Below are 17,227 nucleotides of genomic sequence, written 5' to 3' on the forward strand. Positions count from 1 at the left end.
CTATCCCTTTGTCCTCGGACACCACGCTTCTTAACCCTAACCCTAACCAAACATTTCTTGTCTAATGCACACGTAATTCTGATATCTCCTGCTCTATAGCGCGTAAGAAGTGAGACACATAATCATGTTCTGGTGGCATCCTCGTATTCCTCGCTTTGCAAATGCTAGCATACCAGTCTCGATGATGGCAAAGGTAGTCAGCGTAAATTTGGTGTGTACGCCGGTCCTCCCGCGCAAGGCGCATCAATGCGTCTCCGAGCATGCATGTGCTATTATATCTAACTTTTTCACATTGCCCAGCTTTGTCTGCTTTGTTGGCATTGACACTCGCGGCCATGGTCACGAACCAGCGGCTATTGACATAATCAATGCGCTCCTGCTGGATGCTAAATCCCTGTGACTTAACACAATCACGGACTTCATTTACATAATGCGGTCGTGAGTCAAAGGGTTGCAAGACAAGATATTTAAACTTTGCCCCTTCCCTGACATATTTTAGTGAGCTCAACACTTCTATAATTGTGCCGCTGCCAAGCCCGGCCATACATAGTGTATCGACAATGTTAACATCTTCAGGAATCAAGGCCTCAAGACCGTCACCATGTCGTAGCTCTAGTGATGCTGTCAGAGGATATTTTTCTATACGTGAGTACGCGTGCTCTCTTAGATTTTGCCTTGCCACGTCTAGAGGGTCTAGCGCTTTGTCGATACCTATCACTTTGCGCAAATTTGGATGATCTCGACCCGCAGCCAAGGCAAGCCCTAGCAGTGCATGATCACACCCCACATCTACAATTCCCTTCGCATGTGAAGGTACAAGGCGGTAAACGGCAGACAAACGAGGACCCAATTTTTGCAGAATTGTTGAGGATTGACTTGCTTGCTTTTGAAAAGCAAAAGCAGCGATTGCCGTCTTCAACGGCATCAGTAGGCCCGTCCATCCCATGTACTCTTCCCTGAAGCAGCAAATAAAGTAAAGGAGAGATTAAGTCCATTAAGCTGCGTGAGATTCACTAGGGGAAAAAAGGAAGTAGCACCAGGGTGCGAGTGGAGGGAGGAGGTTACCCTCAGGTTGATGACGACATCGATCGCCTTGCGAGGCGCAATAAGGTTTGTACGAGGACCGTGCCTTTCAATGCTCTCATCACGTGTGAAACGCACAAGCAGATTGGCGGCAGGGCCCTCAGAGAGGCGACGTAGGCCATGGCGGCACAGGGTCATGGCCTTGCGGTGGCAATGCGCGTGCTCTGTTGGTGCCTGACGTTATCTTTCCTCGTGCACGCCTTCACGCTTCAGCAGCAGCCGAAACGACACCTCCATCCCTTGTATGCAGGAGGAGGCGGGGACAAAGAACGAGTTGCCAAACTCCTACGTTTGAAAAAAATTAAGGAGGGTGGAGGAGACTATAACCGCTTACTTGATGGAGGGGTCTCCGGCAGCGAGGGAGGACAAGAGGACTACAGGTACTGGGATAACGATGCGAATGACGACGCCGCACTGCCCGACTCATCAGAGTACACCGCCGAGGATCAGGAGATGTACAACGAGCTGAAGCGACAGGAAAAGCAAGCCTTGCTCGACAAGATCCTCAAGTCAAAGGCCCAGTCTCAGACCCAGTCTTCGTCCACCACATTAAGCACCTCTTCCGCCTCGCCCAACAAGGGACAGCCCTCGCCGTACCTGGCTCGTAAGCTGCAGCAGCTCCAGGATGTTGAAAAGCGCTTCCAGAATGTGGAAACATACAAGCCTCAAAGTACGTCCTGGGGCGAGTTTGCGCGACCGAAGAACATTCCTGACGCCTTCGGGGGAGGCGTGCACATCCCCGAGGGCGGTGTCACCCTGGAGGGGGACAAGGAATGGCTGGCAAAGTACGATACGCTGATGGCTCAGGTGCGGGAATACAAGAAGGGAGTCCAAGGCACGGTCCTGACCCCCCTCGAAAAGGCGGACGAGGAGCGTATCAAGGTAGCGAGGACGCAGGCGCGTAAGTACATGCTGCGAGGCGAATACGAGGCCGCCAAGGCCGTGCTCCTCCCCTTCCGCAGCATCTGCTCGGTACGGAGCTCATTGGGCGCATCCACGCTCATGGATTTAGCCATGGCGCATGAGGCAGTGTACGAGTTCAAGGAGGCCCAAGACATCTACACGCAGGTCAGGAGCTCGCCCGTGAAGGACCTGCGGGCCAAGGCGAAAGCGCTCAACCTGGGTGCGGAGGCCATGAAGAAGCTGGGGCTCGGCTCCAAAAGCAATGTAAACCCACGCAACATGATCAATTTCGCCTACATACCGGGGCAGATCGAAGGGAGCTACGGCCTCTATATGAAGGGAAAGAGCAGCCCTAGTCCGGACGACTCCATGTCGGGGCTCCGCATCGAATCAGTAGCTCAGGCCCTTGAGGTACTTGAAGACGCCGTAATAGCCCAGGGTGTGGGCGTCCGCTTCGATGCAATAAATGCTGCCCTGCGAGTGGTGCACCAAGATGTCTTGCGCAGCGATTTTGCGTCGGAAGGTCCCTCTCGACGCCTGGCCCCTGTCCCCGTCCAAGACCTAGATGGTCGGTGGCGGTGCCGCCTCACTGCCCATCAAGAAAGCGTCGATTTCCTCACCAAGGTTGACGTCTGGCAGCGGGTTGAGTCTGAGACTAGGACAATTACCGGAAAGCTAGTCGTGTCGCCATTCGAAGTTGTACGGGACGTAAAAGTCGCATTTACATTCGACGGCACGGGGCGCGTGTTAAATTATGGGGTTGAGGGGTCCATGGCTAGTACATTGGGGATTCCTACTGGACTGCCACACACATTACGGGTCCTCGCCATCACTGACACCATGTTGGTAACTGCTAGATCGTCGGATGCGAAAGGTACGACTCCAAAGGAGTCATACGAGGCGCGATTTGCGGTGTGGACACGGGCGGGATAAGCAGTAGGGCTCCAATTAGTTTGTGTATATACCTGCATGTTGATGGCAGAAGCTGTCATGCGTTAGTAATTTGATAGGTCCAATAAATTATGTATTGAGTGGCGAGTAATAAACAATGAACCAGTGAAAGCCGAGTCATAAGCTTCCCGGTGGTGGGGGGGAGGTTATGAGGAGGTTATCGAGGGATCGATATGGCCCGTTTCGCGGCCTGCGCGCACCTAGCACATGCTTAAACTTCGTACATTGTGTCACTTCTATGCCTGCCGACTGTCAGCTTTGTATTGAATCCTCGGTCATAGCACACACCCCTGAAATCTGTCTTTGTTCCGGCGGCTACATTTTTTAGGGCCGGAACCGGTTACGCGCTCCGTCGTTGCTCCTCTCCCCCAGCCCGCACGATGTACGTCTAAACAACGCATAAGAAGAGCATTGAATGCGTCTCGAAGGCCACCGATATGAAAAAAAGACCCGCTCGCGTCAGAATTTGTGATGAATTAGCTTGTTGAAGGAGCAGGATTTGCATGCTTCTTCTGAATCTTGATCATCTCTTTCTTTTGGCGTTGATAACAGGATGAACTCCGATGGCGCAAGCGAGGGTATGAAGAGTATGGATAGCAATATGCCCATGCCGAGGTCGATGCCCATGTCCATGGATCTTACTCTCAAATGCACATGTCAAGTGGGCAAGCTTTTTATCGCAGCATGGGACATCGACACATGTTCGGTTTACTATGCTAGCCTTGCCGCAATCTGCTTCTTCTGCTTCTTGCGGCATTTACTCACTATGCACAAGACTAGGCTGGTTTTGCGCTTGGCTGAGCAAAATACAGGTATACATCTCTTGCATTTTAGTGAGCGAATTCTACTTCCTCCATCTCCATGTCGTTGTTTCTCGTGCACAGGTCAGGCAAGTGACGGGACGACATCCATGCTAGTAGGCTGCGCAGCGAGCAAGCCTGGTCCGACGTCGTCGACGTATGGATCAACCTCAAGAAGTGCAAGGGTGACAGACGAGGAGGAACAAGAGCTCGTGGGGAAAAATGGGAGCTGTGTCGCCCGTGAGGCCTGCGTGTCGGATGCGTGTAAGCCTTTGCGGCTGCTGCCCTCGGATGACGCGCTGGCCAAGTTTGGGTCCACAATCAGCGTGCGGGATCGTATAGTGCTCACGTGCTACTTTGTGTTGTTGAGTACGTCGTCCTTGCTGGTGATGCTTCTGGCGATGACTTTCAATCTAGGCGTCATCGCTGCCATCCTGGTGGGGGAGGGGGCCGGCCACCTGGCCTTCGCGTCAGACGCCCTGCACAATCTCCTTCACGCGGGGAGTTTTCATTAGCCATAACCCCGTGGATGAATGGGGTTAAATGTCAAATATAGGGATGGGTTAAGAAAGGCCTGCGAATCAGGCAAAGTACATATAGCGAGGGTAGTCATGTATGGACAGAAAGAGAACGAATGCAGCAAAGGCATCATTCCTATGTCAAGGCAAGTGAAATGGAAGGGATGCTTGATAACCAAATTAAAGCAATCCTTGGCAAGGCAATGATACCAAAGCCGAGTTTGCACGCGACGTGCGGATGCTTTTGCCTTCTTTGCACGTTTTCCCCACCTCAAGATACCCCCCCCGCCGACACCTTCGGCTTTCAACTACTCGCGTAGTGCCGCAGGCGGTAAAGCAAGACGCGGCCGCGGTCGTTCCCAACGGCAAGCATGCCGCTGTTCGGGCTAAAGGCCAGGGCGGATGGGTAGCGGATGGGGGTCTGCCCGGTGGGCCAGTTCGAGAAGACGGTCCGCGAAGGCACATGCACGACCCGTAGGGCGTCGCGGTTCCACTTGGAGGCCATGGCCAGGAGCATGCCGTCGTGGTTGAAGGCGAGCGTGTCGACGGCCGTCACCAGGTGCGTCAAAGCCTTGCACGGGGCGAGCGCGGCGGTGGAGTGCCAGGATGTCGGCCCATGCTCCGGCCCTGCAGCCCCCCCGAGCACCGCCTCCTCCTCGTACAGGTTCACCACCCCGCTCTCCGCCCCCACGGCCAGCATGCCCGCGGAGGCGGCCAGCGCGGAGGTAACCGTGCCGCCCTCATTGTGAAAGCGAGCCAGGCACCGCCGCGACCGTAGGTCCCAGCGGTAGACGACCGCGTCCCCCCCCGAGGCCATCAGGTGCCGCCCGTCCGCGCTGAAAGCCAGCGCCCTGGCCGTGCCGTTCATCTTGAACTCCCCCGCCCACTGCTTGCTCCGGGCCCCGACCAGCACCACATAACCGTCCTTGCCTGTGAAGGCCAGCCATTGCCCGTCCGGTGAGGCCACGAAACGCTCCAAGCTCTTCTCCTCCCGCCCCATCAGCCGCGGCACCCGACTCGAAGCCCCCGCTTCCAGGTCGTGCCAGTAGAAGAAAGGTCGGCGCCCGCTCACCACCACCTCCCGGAAGGATTTGTCCCCCCCCCCGTCCACGAAAGCCGCCGCCTGGATGGGCAAGTCCTGGAAAAAGACGCCCGCCACCTTGTCGTTCCGCTTTCCGTCCACTTGAAAGAAGCGCAGGGTCTTGTCCAGGCCCGCCGTGAAGAGGAGTCCGCCTGTGGAGGGATGGAACTGCACGGCCTGCACCACGGCCTGCGACGGCTCCTGCAAGTTCGCATCTCGACACCGAGCCACCTCCAGGGTTCCTGGTTGAAGCCGCCGGCGAGTGCTTGTGCCAGAACCTACCACCAAAGGCGCACTGCTCCGAAAAAGACCTCCAAAGTCATCATCCCCCTCCACCACTTCCTCTTCCTCCTCCTCGCTAGTCTCTGCGCCTCCCCACTCTCGTCCACGTCGACGCCTACCTCGCCGCCCATCCCCCCTGTCTCCAGGAGTTGTCGGCAATCTTGCCCAGTCCAAGGCTGCCTCATGACCTTTCGCAAACCTTGCACGCAATCGCTCTTGGTAATCGGCTCCGCTAATGTCCCTCTCGTCCGGGTGCCGGCGCAATTTACGCAGCCTGTCCTTTCTCGCCACATCCACCCAAAGCGTCTCATCGTCCTCATCTTTCCAGGCGGGCGTCCGTGTCGATCCACTCCCTTCGACCTCGTCTTCATGATTGTTTCCTAAACCTCCCTCCCACACTGTGTCCTGTGGCGTGAGACCATCTTCACCTTGGAGAAGCGCTTCCGTGTCTCGGGCCCCAAATACGAGACGCTCCAAGGTGCGTTCTTCGTCATCCTTCTCTGCTTCGTCGTCTACCTTTCTCCGCCTTTGCTGTTCGTTTTGCTTCCTCTGGCGCTTGGACGGCCCTGCCTGTGCTATTATATTAGCCTCCTCCGGCCCCACGCCTGCCTCTTGATCCAGCTCGTTATCCACGTCTAGGGTCCCAACCATCTCGTTTTCCTCTCGATCGACGTAGAAAAGCGGCGCTGCATCCTTGTCAGGAGCATCGGGGGGCTGCGAGTCAGGCACCCGCTCTCCCTCTCCAGGGGGGGGCTTGCCTGCGCCCCCCCGGGACGACCGTCGGGCACCCGATGGCATGGCACGCTGGTCTCGGAAACTGCCTGTTTTTAAGTGCATGGTGTCGCATTGTTGTTTAAAGCAGTAAAAGATGAACAAAAGCGTGGACAAACCTCAAGATATTGGCACGACCGGGGGGCAGTTCACCGGGAACGTGCTTGGCCCTCTGATGGCGAGTCGCCAGGCCTCGCTGCTCCTTCCCAGCGTCTCGGGCCACCCTTTGCCTTCTAGTTTCCTCTCCTTCCCTGTCGCCCTTTCGCACATTGTAATTTTAAGTTTTCCCCTCCACGTCAACCGAAAGTGTCCCGTCGGAGCATCGGGATAGCCGACGCGAAGGTGCAAAAGACGGGGAACCGGCGTTAAAAGCACAAACCGGGTACTGAACGCCGTCACTCCTACGTGTACAGCAAGCAGTATGTCGAGTAGCCTTGGAGATGCCCACTACTTCGAGGAGAGTATGAACGCAACTAAGGTATGTAGCCGAGGTTCGGTCCTGGTTTCGTCCATTCTGGTTACCCCGCTTCCAACTGGGTGGATGTAACATGTCTTGGAACAATAAAAAAAATGTATCCCTAACTATGAAGGTGCGAGCTTACTTGGCCTCAAACAAGGAAGCAGAAAAATCACGGGGCATGAAATTTCTTCTTGCCAATATGAGCAAAGGTACGTGAGGCATCTCGTTTTCCTCGTGGGACAACGCTCGTGAAGAGCCTTGAGATAAAGCCTCCCCTCATGCTATCTCTCAGTATCCGTATCGAGCCAAGGCCTGCTTTCCTCCTCCGGACTGATCAAAACATGTTGTCATACCCTTAAAAATCTCACGACCGATCTCTTCATTTTTGTGTGGTTCTGACCTCGCTCACCTTCTCCCTGTTTTCGCGGTGGCGTCCTACATTTGTGTGGGATGGGTAGGTCGCGATATGTCCGAGTTTTTCCCGGACGTGGTGAAGAATGTGGTGGTGCGGGCGGTGGAGGTGAAAAAGATGGTCTACATGTACCTGGTACACTACGCGGACGCCACCGGCACCTGTCGCGAGCTGGCCCTCCTCTCCATAAACTCCTTCCAGAAGGACCTGGCGGCGGCGAACCAGCTCATCCGGGCCCTGGCCCTGCGGGTCATGACCTCCATCCGCGTCCCCGACATCATTCAGATCCAACTCCTCGCCATCTTCAAGTGCGCCTCCGACTCCTCTCCCTACGTGCGCCGATGCGCGGCCACGGCTGTCCCCAAGGTCTACGCGCTGGAGCCGGCCCAGCTCCCCGCCCTCGTCCAGGCCCTGGAGAAGCTCCTCCGAGACTCCTCCACCATGGTCTTGGGCTCCGCGGTGGCGGCTTTCAACGAGGTGTGCCCAACCAATTACGAGCTTCTGCATCGCAGCTACCGCAAGCTCTGCCACCTGCTTGCCGACATGGACGAGTGGACGCAGATCTCGGTGCTCACGGTGCTGACGCGGTACGTCCGCACACAGTTCTGTGACCCAGCGCCCGAAACGCGTGCCGTCATCCTGGCGCAGGCGCAGCAACGTGCTTCCTCCTCCGCCTCGGGGGCAGCGGCAGTGACGGCCTTGGAGGGGTCGGGAAAGAGGATGCAAAGGGCGATCAAACGCCGGGTGGTCAAGAAGGCTTTCTACTCGGACGAGGAGGACGTGAGCGAGGAGGAGGAGGTCCAGATCCCGGACCCCCTGGGCCCGTCCGCAAGCCTGCCCTCCTGGTCCCAGGCCCCGGGCCCCACCCGGTATCAGAGCGCGGACGCCGAGCTGGACGCGGCGGAGCTGGACCCTGACCACAAGCTTCTCCTGCGCTCCTGCCTCCCCTTGCTCAAGAGCCGGAACTGCGGCGTTGTCCTGGCCGTGGCTACCCTCCACTACTATTGCGGGACCCAGAGCGAGTTTATCGCGGCGCAGCTGGGCAAGTCCCTGGTCCGGATCTCGCGGAACCGGCGGGAGATCGCCTTCGTGGTCCTCAAGGCCATCGCCTCCATGGCACAAGAGCGACCCTCCATGTTTCGGCCCTTCTTGCGGGACTTCTTCGTGCAACCGGCCGCGGACCCCTCCTTCTGCCGCACGCTCAAGCTCGACATCCTGACTGCGCTCACTGACGCTGACAATGTCCCCCTGGTTCTGAAGGAGCTGCAATCCTACGTGAAGCACGCCGACAAGGACTTCGTTTGCGCGACGGTGCGGGCCGTGGGGAGAGTGGCAGATGCCGAGCCCGCCGTCGCCGCTAAGTGCCTGAACGGGCTCATGTCCCTCCTGGCATGCGTGCGCTCCGAGAAGGTGGCGGGGCAGGTGGTGGTGGTTGTGCGTCAGCTCCTTCAGCAGAACAAGAAGGGGGCGCACATCGAGGAGGAGGAGCAGGAGAGGGTGGTCAGGCAGCTGGCCCACGTCCTCCTGAAAGAAAAAGGCCGGCAAGTTCCTCCTCCCGCTCGAGCCTCCCTGATATGGATTGTCGGTGAATTTATGCGCTTTGTGGATGCGGCGGCCCCGGACATCCTCCGCCTTCTGGCGCAGTCATTCTCGGAGGAGGACCCCCCGGTGAAGATGCAAATTGTGAACCTGGCCCTGAAACTGAGGCTGTATCACGCCCAAATGTTGAGGAAAGCAAGCAGCAGGGCGGGTGGGAAGGAAATGCGTTTGCTTGAAGGGGAGGAGGAGGAGGAGGACGATGCTGTGGCCAAGCTGGTTCGGTATGTGCTGGAAGTCGCACGGTTTGATACAAATTACGACCTCCGGGATCGTACTCGCTTACTAACGGCGTGCTTGGGATTGGCCGCAGGCGGGGGAGGGGCGGGAGGCGCGGACACGGCGGCCCTCGTGGCGCTGCGTGCGAAGGCCGACGAAGTGTTCCTGCAGACCAAGCTGCCTCCTCTCACTTCCCGGGGTCCCGTGGCAACGGAGGGGATGCCTCATCTGAACATTTCTTCCTTGTCCTGGATGCTGAACCACAAAGTGCAGGGCTACGAGGAACTCCCGGGGTGGGCGGCCTTTCCGCAAGACCCGTCGGTGAGGGACGCGCCCAAAGGTCTGGGGGAGGCAGCAGAGCAATCCACCGGCAGCTTTGGAGGTGCGACGGAGGAGGGTAGAGGGAGAGAAGTGGGCCCCGAAGGCGGAAGCGAAGACTCCGAATTCTACTCAGACGAGACTGAGGGTTCGGACGTGGACGAAGACGAGGGAGGCAGCGGAGAGAGCTCTTTTTCGTCCTCCCAGGAGAGTGAGAGTGAGAGCGCCTCTTCTGTGTTGCCCAGCGAAGACAGCGAGACAGACTCGGTTAGGAATGAGCCCGCGAGGACGGCAGCAACACAGAGCGGTCTGGTCAGCCGCCTGGAAGGGGCTGGGGCCCGCTTTCCGGAGGCCTCTTCGTCGTCGGAGGGAGAGGAAGAAGATAGCAGCAGCGAGGGGAGCAGCAGCGGGTATTCGAGCGGCTCAGAAAGCGAAGAGGAGGGAAAAAGCCTACAAGATAGTAGCCGCGCTGGCTACGATGGGGTCACGAGGGACCTGTTGCCAACCGACAGGGACAAAGGGGCACTCGGGCAAAAGGCGGGGCTGTCAGCCGCCCCTCGGTCTGATGAGGAGGGACAGGACTCGGAAAGCTCCTTGCTCGACTTGGAGGCGTATGCCGTGGCCAAGAGGGATTCCCTTCCGGATCTTGTGAATGGGAAGGCTGGAGGCGCGGATGAGCAGCTTCTTGACCTGATGCGGGGCATGGAGGAGACCTCTCTCTCTGAGAAGCGCACCAGCTCTCGAATTACCTCTGCAGGGGATCGGGTCATATCTGCACCGCATGAGCTTTTACGCCATGATGTAGGCGGTGGATTGGCAGTCAAGTATTCCTTCACGCGCGCCGACCCAACGCCAGCCACAAGCACCCTTCTACTCGCCTTGACTAACAAGCAGCAGGGGCCTTTGCGTCGGATCAAGCTGACGTCAGTCCATGCCGCCGACTTCAAACGGCTGGCCCCTTTTCCGGAGATCCCCGTGCTGGAAGCCGGCGTGACCGTGGAGCAGACTCTGCGGGTGCATCGGGGCCTGAATGGTGTCGAGAATCTGAAGCTGCAGTTCAGCACGGATCGGGGGGGGCCCTATGTGGTGACGGTGGTTTTGCCCCCAGAGGAGTCTCTCCTGCCCCACCCCGTCTCGTCCTCCGAGGCCGAGGCTATTCAGCGATCCCTATTGGGAGGCTTCCATGAAAGCAAAGCCTCTTTGTCTTTGCCCATGGCCCTGTGCGACGATCCTGACAGCGTACCGCGCAAAGTGCTGCAGACCGCAAATCTAGCCTGGGTCTCCTCGCTCGATCGTTGGCAGGAGGAGCGGGTTGCGCTCTTCGCCTCTTTGCTGTGGCGGAGGGAGGATGACGAGCGCGACAGGAGGGGGCGGATGGTGATCCAAATTTCTTTGGACGGAAACGGTGGCCGATTGAAGCTGCAGGTGAATTGCGACGATGCCGTCATGAGCGCCACGCTCCTGGAGGTGTTGAAAAAAGGACTGGCTAGATCGGAGGCACCGCGGAGTTTAGAGAGGCGAAGACGTTGTCAACGTGAAAAGCTTCGTGCTGGTAGTTAATGCTGTTAAATAGGTTAAACTGCACGAAACAAAGAACGCACATTATTGGCCGCAGTTTTGTGACGTGAAGAGATGGAATTGATTGATATTCGTCGGCTATATTCTTGGCATCATGTTACACTAAGTACCTCCGCCCAACGTATGTACAACCAAAAGGGGACTCCAAAATTTGCGTTCGTCATCACATGTACCCTGGACTATCCTCCCTCCTTCAGAAGCGCCTGCAGGTCCTGGATGTCCTCCTTGCTGCCGATGAAGATCGGCACCCTCTGATGGACGCTCGAAGGCCGCAGATCCAGAATGCGCGCGGTTCCTGTCGTGCTCAGACCCCCCGCCTGTTCTACCAGCATGCTCATCGGATTTGCCTCGTAGAGCAGCCGGATTTTCCCGCTCGGCGCGCTCTCCGTCCCCGGGTATGCGTACACCCCCCCTTCAACCAGCACCCGGTGCACGTCCGCCACCATCGCCCCCACGTATGCCGTCCTGTGCGGCACGTTGCCCGCCCCCTCGCCCAGCTTTAGCCGACGCACGTATTCTGTGATGCGAGGATCCCACTGCAGAGACGGCCCCTCGTTGATAGCGTACAGCCGGCCTCTGTCGGGGATGCGCATATCCGGGTGCGTGAGGACGAAGTCCCCTCCCGGCTTCGCCAGGGTGAAGCCATGCACGCCCTGGCCCAGGGTGAGTACGAGGATGGTCTGTCCGCCGTACAGGCAGTACCCGGAGGCCAAAAGCTTGTTCCCGGGCTGCATGATCGCCTCCAGAGGGTCCCGTGCGCGGTTCGGCGACATGTTCAGCTCCGGTCGCCGGTAGATCCCGAAGATGGTGCCCACGGGCAGGCCCGCTTCGATGTTGGAGCTCCCGTCCAGGGGGTCGAATACGCCTGCATACTCTCCCCGGAACGCCGTGTTTTGCAACACCACGGAGCAGTAGGTGGGCTCCTCCTCCTCCTCCGAGGCCACGTAGTCCATCTTCCCGGGGGCGCACATGGACGCGGCTAGGATGTTGTTAGCCAACACGTCCATCACTTTCTGCACTTCTCCTTGAACATTCGTGTCCCCTCCCGACCCATGAAGCCCCGCGATTTCGTCGCATTGCGCGCGTCGCACCAGGGTGGCGATACCCCTGCACGCAGACTCGATGCCGCTCATGACAGGCTGGAGGTCCGTCAGTTCCCTGCGTTTCCAAGTTTCCACTTCCACGTAACGTGATAGTGTTTTTTGTCTGGTGAGCGCCGGTGACCAGCTTGTAGTGCCTTCATGTGGCGGCTCATCCATGAGCATCAGATGCCCGTGCCGCTCGAGACTTTTCGTATACTGCTTAATGCTTGGGTGAGGAGAAAGGGTGTCTGGTGTGGGGAGGAATGCCTGACAGCTGAGGCAAAGCGAGCTAAGCACCATGCACAGTGTCATAAAACGCAGACACCACATTGTATGTAATGAAGGGCGCTGTGGAGGCGGTGTGTTTCCTTCCTTTCCCACGTGTGTTATGAGTAGCATGGAGCAAAGAGTGGCTAGGAGGTGCGGCGCCCAAGTTGCCGGGTGTGCCCCGTCTCCTCTTGATTCCCAGGCCCAGCAGGATCCAGGTCCTGCGACCTGCTTGTTGCGGACATTAAATTGCCAGAGATGGGAAAGACGAGGAAGGCGTGAGATCCGGCTCGATCGCTCAACCCCGGCCGCACGTCTGCCTGGCCCTATCCCCGCGCTAGCTCCGAGAGGCCCTGGGAGAGTCGTTACATCCTTTCCTCGTTCCAATTGATCTACGCCGCATGCACGCACGCTCACACCCCGAACATACACACGCGCTTTTACATGGTACAGCTCACGGAAGGAGGACGGAGGTTACACCTCAAGCGACCACTGTGGCCTTCCTCAAGCTCAACCCTCTACGAACGCGCTTCAATCGATCTTCCGCGATGCTACCACACGATCCTCAACTTCAGACCTCTCCATCATGGCCCCCATCCTTCCACGATCCTGAGCTTCTGCCTTCGCCTGAGAGGCAACTGTACGACCAACTTTTTATCGAGGCCGGGGCCTCGGGTCTTGATGGTTTCGTGCAAGGCAAGAATGCGGTCGATCTGATGACCCGGTCAGGCCTGCCGACGCCAGCGCTGCGACATATTTGGGCCCTTTGCGACGCGCCAGGTCGAGGCATCCTCTTCAGGGCACACTTCCATCTGGCGATGCGGCTTATGGTATTGACCCAAAATGGATACATAGCACCGGATGATCCCTCCTTACCAGGGCGGATACGGGCCAAGGATCCCCTCTCTGTGCCTCTGCCGCAACTTCCCCCGCTACGCATGGCAGCACCTCCGACTCCGATCCATCCCACCGTCCTTGATCTGTCGACGACAAATCAAAAGCCCCCCTCCGTGGAATCGACGCAATTGCACCCCATGGTTCCCGTACGCAAGGAGTCCCCGGAGGTGCCTTGTAGCCCTCCATCTTCGCTGTTATGGATCTCGTCACAAGACAATGGACAGGCACCCTCACCACCCACTATGCTGCCTTCTAGTCCATCCAAGCGTCCGATGCAAGCCGGCGATGACGACATTGTGTCCCGCATGGCCGCACTCGACATGGTAGTGGCAGAAAACGAGTGGGATGAATTTCAATCAGCTGAGCCTGCTCCTTCCCCCCCGGGCGCGCTTTCTTCCGCGCCAGGGCCAACGCTATCATCAGAGCCACCGACACTGCGCTCGACTGTGTCCTTACCTATGCCCGTGATGCTGTCGGCCTTGGGGGCTCCGACTCCGCAAGCGCCCACCAAAAGGGCAGGCCCTGTGCCCCCCCCCCTGACGCTCACATTCGAGGGGGAGGAGAAGTTGTCCCGAGACGAGGAATCCTGGGAACACCAACATGCAGCTGTGGCCTCTCATGTGGTCGCACGCTCCCTCTCGTTGCCGGCCGCGGCATCCTCGTCCCTGCCCCCCCCCTCCCTCTGGCTGGGTGACGCCTGGGAGAGCCCGCACGACCCCTTCGGCGGCCCAGAGCTCGTGTCCATCGACAGCATCCAGGCAAGAGAGGTTCCCACGTCGCGCTTCATGACAGAGACCCCCCCTTCCTCCCCGCCCCTGCCCCTATTTGGCGGCGATGAGTCGGGCGCAAAGCAAGCCTTCGACCCTGCCTCCACGGCCTCGGGCCCTGAGCCCCTGTGCGAGATAAGTCCCTCTGAGAATCCCTACGCCGACCCGGACGCCGACCCTGAAGTTCGCACTCCAAGCCCCCGCTCGTCTCCCAACGCCTCTCTCACCACCCTTCTCCCGGTGGGCGAGGCCGTCGAGGGGGCGGAGGGCGGCCCGGGCCCGTGGGGATCGGGCGGGGCCTTCGCGACGTTCGCAGCCCCCACACGTCCGGTATCAGGTGCACTCACTCAGGCGGCGCCCTTGCCCTCCCCACCGCCCCGCCGGTCCTCGCCCCCCTGCCTCGCCAGGCAGGCCCTCTCCCTGTCCACTCCGCCCGGCCCGCTTTCCCAGGATGACCCCTTCCAGACGAGCCCGGAGCCCGTGGCCGCCGCGGCGACCTTCTCCTCCTTCACTACACCCGCGCTCTGCCTGGGCGCGATTTCGGGTGCACCACGCGCCCCCTTGGCATTGGGAACAGCGCCTGAGGAGGCTTCTCTCGGGAACGAGATGGAGGGCGAGGACAGCTGGGTGGCATTCAAGCAAGCGAACGCTGCATCCACCCTGGACACGAGCGCTGATTTCTGCCCCGTGCTCCCTCGGCGGCAGAGTGGAGAGCGAGCGGAGGAGGAGCCCGATCCTTTCGCCGGCTTGTTAGAGGATGGGCGAGAGGGGCGGGGCGCGGCACCGGTCTTGGCGGCGACTGGGAAAGACGATGACTCTCCGGAGCCCATCGAGCGAGAGGAGAGGCCAGCCGGGGGGGCACTCTCCCCTCTTGCCCCCCCCGCCGCCCCACCAGGGAGTTCCCTTGAAGGCGAGTGGGGGGACTTCTGCGTGCCAAACCTCGCGCCGCACGCCCCCACCTCCACTCACGTGGCCCCCGTTCGCGCCATGTCGAGCACCGCTCAGGCCCCCTGGATGCAGTCCGACCCCTGGCATGAAAATCCTGGCCCCTCAGCTCTCCCCCCCCCGCACCCCCCCGTCCCTCGCTCCTCTCCAGCCATCAGTCCACCTCCTCTCTGTTCCTGCCCCCTCCGTCCTCGTGTGGCCCCCGCCGCCCTCCACGCGTCCTGAGAATGCCTGGGAGGAGGCTGTCGGCGCCGGGACGCAGACGTCGGCCCCGTCCACCGGGCCTGCGGCGGAAGAAGAAAAACTCTTGGTTGCGCTTCGAGCCTTGTGGGAGCTGGAGGTAGTGGACGAAGCGGTCAAATTGACAGGGCACCTGGAGGCCCTGGCTGCTCTACCTGAGACTCGGGCCCGCTACGAGAAGGCGAAGGCCGAAGATGAGCTGGAGGAGGCGATATTGATTCGAGAGGAGGTGAGGAGGCTGGCGAAGATGGTCTGTGACGAGGAGCAGGTCGGAGTATGGAAGAATGCCGTCGTGGGAGAGAGCAAGAAAAGCGGAGGTGGAAAGCAAGCGAGCCAACAGGGAGGTGCAGTCGCCTTAAAGCAGCTGCAAGCACGAGTTGCGGCAGTGGACGCGGGGAGAGGGGAAGCCTTCGCGGCAACCTTCGTCATTGGCCATCCCTCCTTAGTCGAGCAGGCAGCCCGTGGGCGGGAGGGACGACGGGAAGCGGTTCGTCGAAGCCGACAAGCGCGGCGATGCTGCGCCCTATTGGAGGGGATGGACGCGTCCGGGCGCTGGGTAGCCCACCCGGGGCACTGGCTAGCCGTCCTGGAGGCGGCGCAGAAGCACGTCCGCGAGGCAGTAAAGACCTGCAACCAGGTGGTGGCTGCGACGGCTGAGAAGGAGAACGGTCTCGTGCGAGAAGTCCTGACATCGACGCGCGTCCTGGGCATGGTGGAGGCGGCTTTCGAGATGGTGCGAGTGGCCCGCCTCGTCCTGGCCTCTGCCTCGGATGCCTTGCTGGGTCTGGTGCTGGCGGAGGAGGAAGCGGTGGAGGCCTGCATGCGGGACCTGGGGGTCGCCCTGGATCGCATGGGCCTGACGGCGTATTTCGCGCCCCGCCTGCCTCCCAGCACCGAGGCCATGCGGCTGGTGGTGGCCGACTGCGTGGACTCCGACGCCGGAGAGATCCAGCCCTCGGAACACTGCAACCTGTGCCTCCTGCCCCTGGCTTGTGCCAGTCAACTGGGCGTCACTGTCACATATAACTCCGAGCATGCATACTTCTGCGTGTGCCTGAACTTCTGGATCAACGCCGTGTCAAGGGACCTCCCGCGGCCTCAAGTGACGGCGAGGGAGGCCACCGAGTCTGAGGGGGTTTGTGGACGAGCGTGAGGACTGAGGCCCTGCACCCCCACACAAAGATTTCAGTCATGCACACTAGGAGAAAAGCGATAAAGAATTCTACAGATTAGCTTGCCAAAAATTCAAAGTCATGTCGCGAAAGGCGCCGGTTGGCTGAGATTTTACTTGTACTCCTTTATGCTTTCTGACGGGCTTGCCCCGTTCATGTCATTGTGCTGACTTTTCCTTCCTATACAGATGACAGCAAGGGCGTGAAAGGCTTGATCACAGCTTTGGCCATGGAGATCACCGCCGATACACCCACCGCTCCGAGCCCCAGTCGCGGGAAGCCGAAGAAAGATGACAAGGGCCAGGTCGCTGCCGGCGACATGACGACTAGACGCGTGCGCCAAAAGACGATCACCAGCAAGACATATACGCCGTATTGTAGTCTACTGGCCAGTGCATCGTAATCCTTGGCACGAGCAAGGACCTGCTCCCTCCGAGGGGCCAGGTCTTTCTCTACCTGAATGAGCTCTCGCTCCAGCTTGCTCTTTTTTACAAAATCTGTGGGAATGCCCAGCTATGAAATTGAAAGGAGGAAGACCCCCAGTATGTGCAGTGAGAGAGACAGGGACTGCTAAGTTTATATTTGCTGATTAGGAGGGACCCGAGCATTCTGTGGAGACGGGGCATCGTACGTTCCGTCGTCCTGCTCTCAGGCAAATACAGCGCCTCATTTTGCGAACAGATACTTACGCTTTTCATAGCCAACGCGAGCTCAAACTTGCGAAGAGTTAGAGACTTTATCTCAAGTGTAAGGGACTTGCATTGTTGCCTCTTGCCCAAAAGCAGGGCAACCTCAAACAGGACAATGAAGATCAGGAGGGGTAGAAAGTAAGGAGATGGCGGCTCCACCAGCGTGATAGCCATTTGGACGAGCCACGTGTCAAGA

At 59.0% G+C, this 17,227-nt stretch overlaps 1 protein-coding gene across 1 annotated transcript; it reads left to right on the forward strand.

The window, feature by feature from the left end:
• Positions 1-1,438: 1,438 nt before the first annotated feature.
• NGA_2010400 (uncharacterized protein) lies at positions 1,439-3,111 on the forward strand (the record flags this gene model as incomplete). The annotated part of the gene is made up of 1 exon (XM_005856265.1): positions 1,439-3,111. A coding segment is annotated over one exon (1,481 nt), but the record flags the coding sequence as incomplete, so codon positions are not given.
• Positions 3,112-17,227: the final 14,116 nt, after the last annotated feature.

Source organism: Nannochloropsis gaditana (assembly GCF_000240725.1).
Source record: "Nannochloropsis gaditana CCMP526 unplaced genomic scaffold scaffold013, whole genome shotgun sequence".
In the NCBI taxonomy this organism is placed as follows: Eukaryota; class Eustigmatophyceae; order Eustigmatales; family Monodopsidaceae; genus Microchloropsis; species Microchloropsis gaditana.